This window comes from Cyprinodon variegatus, unplaced genomic scaffold (assembly GCF_000732505.1).
Source record: "Cyprinodon variegatus isolate N-32 unplaced genomic scaffold, C_variegatus-1.0 Scaffold16, whole genome shotgun sequence".
Lineage (NCBI taxonomy): Eukaryota > Metazoa > Chordata > Actinopteri > Cyprinodontiformes > Cyprinodontidae > Cyprinodon > Cyprinodon variegatus.
The window spans coordinates 38,924-49,130 of record NW_015150469.1 but is presented as its reverse complement, the minus strand read 5'-3'; the positions used below and the strand labels follow the sequence as shown (position 1 = coordinate 49,130).

Sequence of the window (10,207 nt, the reverse complement as noted above, 5' to 3'; positions counted from 1 at the left end):
AAAAAAATGTCATTCATCTTTGCACCAAATGTGCACAATAATAAAGCATGCATGCATGCAGTGGAGGCAGTCCTCTCTTTGTCCCCTGCACTCTCTCTATAAGCTTTAGGTCCATCAAGGTGAACAAACATGGAATAGGAAAACAGAATTCATTAAAGCATAAAAATTGCATTTAATTACATCTAATGCACGATGCAAAAAAGTAATACTCCCATTCAATATAGTGAACACTACGCCATGCATACATGTGGAGCCCAGAGCAGCATTCATGCAAGAACTACTGTTTAAAAATGTTATTAAAATCAGGTCTTTGGTTTCTTTCTTCGAAGCTGGCTGCTGTACTTTAATCCAACCGTGACTTGCAGTGTGGAAATGATCAGGGTTAAAATGCATTATCAGACAGGCAAATGCTCGGTCCCCCTATCGCCATTTAACCATATCCCACCTCTCACACACACACACAAAGACCCCCATTTAATTAAACATTAAACCCCCTTACCTTGGGCAGAAAGAGGGACCCTTAATCCAACAGCCTCGGAGGTCGTCTCTTTCCAACACAAGCTGCACACATCAATCTTTTATCGCGCAGTGGGGGGATTTTTTTTTTATGTGCAAAACCCCAGATATCGCTGCAACAAAGTGATCTGGCTGATTGTCAATTTGCGACTTATTTCTTTCTCTTTCTATCTATATGAGGTTACTTGGTTTTGCAAGCTTAATGTTCTACACACCAAAAGACGACAGTTGCCTGACAGGAGCGACAGCTTTTATTGAAATATGGCATACCTCTGTTTAAAGGACAGCCGAGAGAAAAAAAGAAATAGAGAGGGGCGTCATTGGGTTAGCGGTGGGTTTTCTCCTAACATTTTTCGGTGCAGTATGAACAACGCACACAGCCGGGTGTTTTAGCTTCTGGAAAAGATTATAATTGAGGAATCCGCTGTCATATGTGCTCGTTTATCGCTTTTTTTCTCCCCCCTTTTGCTGTTTCTTCGCTGGGACCGGGCTCGTTTGGCTGGGCGTCGTCTTCTCGCTTTTAAATAACATAAAATGGAAGAAAAATGAAAAGAAACGCGGATGGTTTGTTTCGTTTTGGTGCCGAATTGTTGGAGAATTTCGACCGAGAAGACGCCTTTCCACCTCCCCCGGTTCGCCCCGGCCCCGCTTGTTACAATGTAACAATGGAGGAAGAAATTCTTTCCTGCAGACGTTTTTATACTCATTGTGAGGTCACCAACTCACCCTGCAATGAGGCATTCTGGGAAATTGAGTGTTTAGTTCAATTTCGCTATCTCTTTGTATGTTTTAGCTTGGTTTTATGTAAAATACGACTAAATCAGCTACTTTATTATACAAAATTAATTATTTATCACATCAAAAAAAAAAAATAAGATTAAAACCAAAGCGGCAGCATTGGCTGATATCCAGCATTTCTCTGTACATCATTATAAATCCACTTTTCCAGTGGAACTACATTTTGTGAACACTTGGGTGTAAATGAGTTATCTAAGGTTTTTAAATTGAAACTAAATTAAGATCCACTTTGGGGGAATAAAGTTTATACATTTTTTTTTTATCATTGAGGACTTGCTGCTGTTATTTAGATTTTTTCTTTTGCATATCCAAAATATAGTGACAAACTGAGGCTGGGCCTCTCAAAATAATGTGCCAGAGACCAGCAGTAGTAGCTGTTCTCTGTTATTGTGGCTTTTCCAGCAATCCCTATTATCATTTTGGCTGCTGGTAGGACATCTTTTTTTTTTTTTTTTTTTTGCTTTAGCTGTTGTTTCAGGCTCTTTTCCAACATTAGGGAATATGCGTAATATTCCCATTTGCTTAATATGTTCACCACCCCAGGAAGGCTCATCTCTTTTTCAAGAATTTCTAATTTCGAAATTACTTCTATGTGGTCCCACTGGCGATACACCAACGCATCACATTCACTTTGTTTCTTAGGGGCTCTTAAATCTCTTTCAATCAGGAAACATTTTTTAAGAGCCCTTTTGGCCTTGTGTCCTCAGATATATTTAAGCAATTTCTTTATTCCTGCGGTCTGGTTGTTACTATTAAAGCTGACCTAAAGAGGGAGTGGTTAATAGCAGTCTATTCATGATTTAATAGAGTGCTGGTTACGTTTTACATAGTTTAAGATTGGCATGGGTTTCCTTTTAATGAAAAACTGCCCTTTAAATTACCGGGGTCATTTTGTCAGATAAGAGCACACCAACATCTAAACCCAACCACAAACCACATTTATGAGTCAATAGAAACAAGTTTTATCCTGTGGAGGGTTTTCATTTGCCATTAGAAATTATTTGCTGCACTAATTCAGAAAATTGTTTTAAAAAGCAGCCATCTGAGATGTTATTCTATACCCTCATGGTAATATCATGATTTCCCAGCTCCACATCTATCATGTGAGTCTCTTATCCCCAGAGGCACAATATTGGATTGAGATCTGGTGACTGTGGAGGCCACTGGAGGACAGCAAACATCTTGTTCAGGAAACCAGCTCAAGATAATCAGAGCTTATTGACAGTAGCATTACCCTCCTGCAGCAGCCATCAGGTGGGAACAGTGCATTTATAACCATAATCAGGGTAGGATCTGGGAAATATACCAGAATCAGATGATAGAAAGAGACTACTGTAAACATGTGCAAAGACACATATGACCAGTTAGCATATCTCCTATGAACATTATCCAATTTAGGTACGCCAGTAGAAATTATAGCCTAGATTTCTTTATATTAACAAAGAAAGATGGCATTCAGTGTTGTTTTTTCTGTTGTTAAGGTCCATTTGGTTTGAATGTATAAACCTACAACTAGTTAAAAAAAAAAACTAACCATCCCATCCATTGCACCAACAACAATGTGCAAAAGCATTTGAATAAAAGATTTCAATCATTCTGATGACCGTTTTGATCTGTTCATCCTCAGCAAATATAAATGTCTAAAGCCGTAAGCAGGGTAAATGTTTAATTTGATTTTTGTGTTTAGTAGTTGAAATTGTGCTCCAAAAAAAGGTTTCTAATTAGTGCATCTCCTAAGAATCTTAAAAACACACAAGTTAATGTCTCATTCGCCAGTGATGGCAGGAACGACTACAAGAAGGATGGAATAACTTGGGGCTTAAGCTGCAGTAAAACAGCAGCTTAGGCAAAAGGCCAAACTCTTAATTTAGAGCTAAAAAAAATAAAAAATAAAATCACTGGGCTTTGGTTTCCAAGTTTGAAGACGTTTAATTTTCCATCCATAAAGCATCCTCAATGCAAAATGTCTGGAGTAGCGTTGAGCTCCAGGTTTTATAGAGTAGCCCGACAAAAGCCAATGGCTTAGAAAACATACAAATTGAACAAAAGAAAACAGGTCCAGCCCTTAGTAATGGGGAGTCGATAGGTCGTTGTTGGTCTGCAAATGAACCCAAAACTGGCCCATGCCTCTTAATTTTGAGCTTTATTTCGATTCTGACAAGAAAGTGTTGCCATATAAAACAGATCGTGACTATAAGGACCTGCTCGGTATGGCAGCCATGCTCTTAGAGATAAAACTGGAGATTGGGGGGAAAAAAGGGCTGGCCCCAAACCTCTAACCTGGGAAAGCCTTGGGATGGAGAGAAGGATGTCAGGGTTTCCCTCCTTAACCACTCTACATAAAATCTCAGGTAAGCAGAGCACAATAGTGTTGGCTGTTAGGATGTTTTCTTGAAATCATAAAACAGACAATTGTCAATACATTAGTAATTAGTTTAATAACCATGAGATGGAGCAAAAAGTCATATCTAAACAATATCAAGTCAATGACTGAATCCAAGTGGGCTGCATTTTTTCTAGCTACATGAAGCAATTACATTTAAAAGCCTTTTGCAGGTGTTAATGGTTAAAATCAACAATGGATTGAAGCAATTATTATAAAAACTTACCATAGAAATACTGTGAAGGATGATTCATTGTCAAAAATAAAAAATAAAAAGACAGCAATTACTTAAAAATGATGTTGGGATACATGTCCGAGACACACAATGAAATAAGCTGACAGGTATGAAAAGACACTTTGTTAGTGTTGCCATTGTGATCACTGATAAACGGCGGCTTTCAACTTTAAAGAAGCCGAAGGAACAATCCCATGTTCTGGTGTGATGTCTACACAACCTATAGGGTTCATCCCACATCTGTTTAGTATTATTCTCTTATCAAAAAGTAACAGTTAATAAGGAATCAGATGATCTAAAAGACTGCCAGGTTCAAGCAGTTTCCCTTAACTTCCTGGGTGTTGTTTTAGATATGACAGGTTTCCTGCAGACTGGCCTAATAATGGAAGGCATCTGAGTATTGAACACAACGAATGCCAGGTGCTGTCAGCACCAGGCAACAAAATGGTTTTAAAGCTGGAAGCTTTGGCACACCAGCTGTACATCTGAAAGCAGCTGTTTCAGTGCCACAAAGCTCTACCTGAAACATAAGTGGCAGAAAGAAATGTACATTTGAGATGATGGGAAAGAGAGAGACTCTCACTACACTGTTAAAAGAGTCACTCCTTTAAAAGAAGGACCTTAAGGTACAGTGGGGGAGAGGACCAAGGTGCATCACACGCATCGGCCTTCTAGCTGCCACAAGGGGTTGCTGAGGATAACTTCATATAATCCTACAACAGCGAGGAGTATGAACGCCTAGTGTGGCAGACTGCAGCAGGTCTAAATAATTCAACAAGGTCAGACGGTTCTTCGCCAGAGAAATCACTTTAAGATGATGTGGTAGCCATCGCTTGTGTTGTCTGCAAAGAGAAAAATGGGAACTTTGTTTTATTTACAAAATAATACCTACACAATACATTTCTTTACTTTTTTCACATTGAAACCACAAAATAAATTTTTTATCTGTTAGACCAATGCAGAAAATAGACATGGTTTTCAAAGTATAATAACAGTGTATTCAGTATTCAGCGCCTGAGGCAAAACTTTAGAGAGTCACAGTTTACTGCACTCTACACCAGCAGGTTTTTCAAGGTACATCTCTGTACGCTGAAGGCCTAGAAATTGAGATTAGTGCTAAGGTTGTGCCAATAAAAATATATTTATTCACAAAAGAATCGCAATTCTCAATTTGATTCAGAATCCATTTTTATAATACTCAAAATCCATTTTATTTAAAAAAAATTAAAAAGCTGTGCTCAATAGCTCACAGGTTAGCCCCTTTTAGTTTTTTAAGTAACGCATATGAAGTTATACTACTTTAAACTTTCATTCAACAACAACCGTTCCTTTTCTACAAGTAGAATAACTGTTTTGTCTAAAATCTACACAAAAGTCATTTTTTTAAGATGATCCAATCTTCTTGCCCTGCCCTCAGATCTTAATAAAAAGAATAAAAGAAGTACAGAGACTTTTGTCATCTACTTAAATACCAGAGCTCAGTCTTTCTTACAACGCACGTCTTGCCTTCAAGACCCTTAGAATGATTGTTTTCTAGTGGCTGCCAAATAAACGTAAAATAATAGCAAATATAAGTCATGATGAGTTGAGACTCCAGAAGAGATTTGACTCTTATGAAATGGATGCAATCTAGTTTGAGTGGCGTCTGCATATTGTGACGTCATCTGCAGGTCCAGCTGCAGACCAATGCAAACTCTAGTGCTTCATGAAGCTTTCTGCTAGCTCCAAGGGGGCTGAAAATATAACTGTCTATCGCTTATTTCAAGAGCCTAAGTTCTGAGGCCATATAATGTGATGGAGAATAAGAGGATTACCTGCACATTGCAGACCAAGGTACGCTATACTGTACCATAAATTTTTCAGTGAGACAGCTGTGCTAAAACTTTATGAAGAAATTAAAAGATTTCTTTTAAAATGAAAATTTTTTTTTTTTGACTAAACCATTTCTATTATACAGAAGAACAGTTTTTTTTTTTTTTTTCTTTGTCCAAATTATTTTACGGCTAGCTTATAATAGCAATTGACAGCCAGTTTATGTTTTTGGTAACTAATGAGAATTTAGGAGGTGTTGACCTCCACTATTAAAAGAGACACTTTTACTTTTCTAATTGATATTTCTTGTTTTTGTAAGCTGCAAAAACTCCATCTATGCATGAATGATATTAGAAATTTAATAAATGTGAAAAAGACACTTCAAAGTCTCAAAGTTTCCCATCTGTCTAGCAAGACAGATGGGAAAACATCATGAACATAAAATGGATCAGAAAGTTCTATATGTATAATTGTTAAAAATCAAAAGTTGTTTTGCATCGAAAATAGATTTTTAAATTGAATCATGTAAATATGTGTTATTTCAAGGTGGAATTAGAGATAAAAGGATTTGTGTACTGATTGATTACCTTTCATCGTGTCCAAAACAAAACATACTTCATCTTGGAAGTTCTGAATCATCTGTTAAGAACAAAGGAAAAATTTATTGGACGAAGTTTGAAAAATTAATATGTATTATTTTGTGGGGTTTTTTTTCCTTTCTTAGAGCATTTCTACATGATTTAAAGTAGGAGTCGTACCTCATCGCTGACCAGAACATGGATACCAGTTGGGCCCTGCTTAAAGATCTGATTTATCTGTCTGGGTGAGATGCTAAAGAGCTGGGCGAGCTTCTCTGTGAGCTCGGTGGCTGTGAGTTCCTCCAGGTAAATGGCGTGATAAACTGCAAGCAAAAGCAATTATAAACAACAGCAGATATGAGCACTTATAAATAAACAATTACAAAATATTTTCCAAATTTAAACATTAGAAATGAAGCTGAATAAGAAGCAGGTATTTGTTACTAAATACAGAACAAATGTTCAGTAAAATTCAAAACTATTCATCATGCTGACTAACATAAACAGCTTAGTTCCTATAATCATGTTCCCATTATACTCTATAAAACCGTACACACAGTGAATTTTGCGATTGTTTTGGTAAGATATTTAGTTTAAAATGAGAGAAACAAACAATAAAAGACTGAAGGAGGCCTGGATTTACAAGCATAAAAACTGAAAGGTCATTTTTTTCCCTTCCTAGCACTAAAATTGAGCTCAGAAACATTAAGGGGAAAAAAACAATAACTAAAAAACAGCTGAACTCTATATTTTTCCCTTAATGTAAAACTCTAATATTCTAATGGAATATTACTCCTGCCAACTGTTGTTTTTAACTGTCTGAATTATTAATTTTTTAAATCTCAGGGTTTAGTCAGCAGGTACTGACCAAAGAAAGTATTGGCAGCAGCTTCTCCATTTTCATGCTTTGGTTGGTGTTCCCGAGTCTGTTGGGACTCCTGGCAAACGTAGATGGTCAGCCTGGGACGAACAACCCTGAAACCAGACAGAATTTATATATATATTATAGATCTTGAGATGTATTACTCCTAAAACAAGTGAAAATGTTTAAACTCACCTTCCCTTTAGCGCATTGAAGAGTCTGATACCATCTGCTGGGCCACAAATCTGAATGACATCCTCTCTGGTTAGCTTAAGCAGGTCTGCCCCTGGTGAGAAAACCCACACAGTTTACATGTTGTGACAAAAACAATCAGAGCTCCATGAGTAGTTTGATGACACCTCCTATCCCCAGAGAACAGAACCAATCTCTGAACCAGTGACGTTAAACATCAAAATACACATTTTATGTCGATATTATTTTGACATCCATCTGACTTAACTTATTTTGGGTCCAAAATTTGAAGCTAATAGTTTTATTCTTCCTCCATTTACATGATAAAACACTTATGGTAAGAGGTTTAACAGAAGTCCATGTTTAAACAACAAACATTTTCATCTCTTTAGTTAAATTGCTCTATTCTAAAGTCATAGAAAATAAAGAAAAATAAAGAAAACAAGGGTGCAAGCTTGTCACCACCAATAAGAAGCCGTCCAGGGATATTATGGGATGTGAGGATTGATTCATTTTGTGACTGGCCTGATCCGTGCCATGATAGAGTTTTGGTTTGCTGCAGGAAGCCAGTGATTTATTAGGGTGATTTATGAACATAGTTTTTCAGGTAAAGGTGTATTTTTCTTTTTTTGGAAATTTTAAAAAATCAACTTAACATGATCCTCTGATACGGTGCAGCCCTGACTGTGAAAGGGGGAAAAAGAACAAAACAACAGAAGAATGAGCTAAAATTTGTTCTTACCTGAGAAGTTGGTGAAGAGCCGACAGAAAGGAGAGAAGCGGTTTCTATGAAGCCACTGCTGCGCTTCCTGTGGTGTCGCTGTGGGTAACAAATTCTAAAAGGAAAGAAATTCTAAAAGTCAAAGCCTCTCAACGCAACCTTAAAAATAATTATTAAACCTAAATTAGATGCATATTTCTGTAAAATTATGGAACAATCTAGTAATAAATAAACCGAGGGATGCTTCCTATATAGGCCTTTATGGACAAAAAGTATTTTTATCTGATACGACTGATTCTCATTCCAATTTATTTAACATTTAATGTGGTGAAAAATATGTAAATATGGATGTCTAAATGTATTTATTAATTTAGAAGGGAGCTTGTAAGTAAAAGAAAGATAAAATTTGATTTTATCTGACCAAGATAGACATGTTTGACCTTATTTTTCAGCATAGCAGTTCCAGAAGTTTCAAGCTTCAATTAAATGAAAGTTTGAATTCAGTTGCTTTACCTGCTGGAAAAAAACCCTAAACAAATCGTACCTTTTCAGACACTTCTATCGTTATTGATCTGAAACATTTAAAATGCCAAGTGAGGCTCTGAGATTAAAATCTCGGGATTTGAGATTAATTAGTTATTAAATCCAATCCTGCAGAAATTAAAAAACTGTGAAAAAAAAACCCCAACAAAAACATGTTTTCCACTAGTTTGAACATTGTTTTTAAAAGCCCCTTACAGACTGATAGGCATTAGAGAGGCCTAAGTTGTGCCTTTTTAACACTGCCTTTTTAAAATTTCAACGAGATATCTAAAATAAATTCTGTTCATTTGTTACCAGATTATAACACTGCAAATCTAACTACCAGGTTTATTGTGGAGATTGTTGCTTATTTTTCAAATGTCAACTGTGTGTTTGGTGGTCAAACATGCTGATCCCAGCTTTGCATCGGTTTTAAAAAGTTGACTGGGCTGTATGCAGCAGAATATACAGAATTAACATCAACTTACATCTGCAACCTGAACAACAGGCTCAGGCTGGTGGTTTGGTGATCCATTGCTAGAAAAAAAAAAAAACCATGTAAGAAGGCAGAGAGAAAAAAAACACACAAATCTGCCACAGAAATTAATCATATTGCTGCCTCTACATTTAATGTCAGTATCATTATTTAAGCTGTGAAACAGGCTCACCCTTCAGCCACTGGGAAGCTGTTGTGTGTGCTGTTGAAGCCAGGAGATGGCGAGTTGTTGACGTAGGTAATCTCAGGCCAAGGAGAGCACTGCAACACACCAACACTTCTATATAACACCGAACACACCCTTCATGTTACGAGGCCTCTGTCTCTTTTTAAGCTGAATCCATCCACCTCACATACGTGTTAATATGACTGTACTACATTTTGTCAGGTTTTTCTTATAGATATTATTGCATGGATTTTTTTAAATGCATTTACTGACCAAATTCAATTACATTTTCTTTATCCTTTTCCTGAATATTTTCTGCACTGTTTAAACCCTGCATCTGATAGTTTGTATTTCATGTAGATTGTAAGCTGATACCGATCAGTTATGCTTATATTTTCTCCCTTGGCGTCTCCACTTTGCATTGCAAACAAGGTATTCTTCATTCTGTTCACACCCAGCCTTTCGGGCCTTCAGCTCGTTCATAAATGCTCACCTCAGTCAGAATTGTAGTTTCATAAGAGGGCTGATATTTTTCCTTCTCCTGCGGCGCCCTCTTTTCCATCTTCTCTCGGTCTGTCTTTTGCTTTCTGTCTGCACCTTTAGGCTGAAACATGTCAGGAAAGTGTGAGGCCAATAATCTCTAATGTACCTCAGTTTGGTGAGGCTTTCATTTCAGTTTTCCTTATTTTCTCTAACCTTGAAAACTTTGACCTGGCAGGATGCAGAGTGGAGATGCTCTGTGTACTCTCCATTCTCGTTCTCTTTAAACGTGTCGATCTGGATGCGGAAAGGGACGCCTTTCTCTCCTCCGTGCTTGCGCATGGTGAACTCTGTGCTTATGCAGTGAACCTAAAAGGGACGACAGTTTAAACTAAATAGAGACATGTCCAACTATGACACAAGTCAGATAATCAGAGAAAACAATC

General features: G+C 37.1%; 2 protein-coding genes across 2 annotated transcripts in view; both read right to left on the bottom strand.

Moving 5' to 3' along the window:
- Positions 1–907, bottom strand: part of csrnp2 (cysteine-serine-rich nuclear protein 2) — a 7,716-nt gene extending 6,809 nt beyond the window's left edge. The window contains exon 1 of the mRNA XM_015386208.1: positions 500–907. The gene's annotated coding sequence lies outside the window, so the exon portion shown is untranslated. The remainder of the gene's footprint in view (positions 1–499) is intronic.
- A 2,826-nt stretch (positions 908–3,733) lies between these two features.
- tfcp2 (transcription factor CP2) overlaps positions 3,734–10,207 on the bottom strand; it is a 14,797-nt gene continuing 8,323 nt past the window's right edge. Inside the window, exons 7-16 of the mRNA XM_015386546.1 lie at positions 9,978–10,130; positions 9,775–9,885; positions 9,288–9,376; positions 9,108–9,156; positions 8,119–8,212; positions 7,380–7,470; positions 7,191–7,297; positions 6,503–6,645; positions 6,332–6,383; positions 3,734–4,774 (exon numbers count right to left, since the gene is read on the bottom strand). Of these exons, the coding sequence (XP_015242032.1) occupies positions 4,737–4,774; positions 6,332–6,383; positions 6,503–6,645; positions 7,191–7,297; positions 7,380–7,470; positions 8,119–8,212; positions 9,108–9,156; positions 9,288–9,376; positions 9,775–9,885; positions 9,978–10,130 (927 nt within the window). The 3' untranslated portion in view covers positions 3,734–4,736. The remainder of the gene's footprint in view (positions 4,775–6,331; positions 6,384–6,502; positions 6,646–7,190; positions 7,298–7,379; positions 7,471–8,118; positions 8,213–9,107; positions 9,157–9,287; positions 9,377–9,774; positions 9,886–9,977; positions 10,131–10,207) is intronic.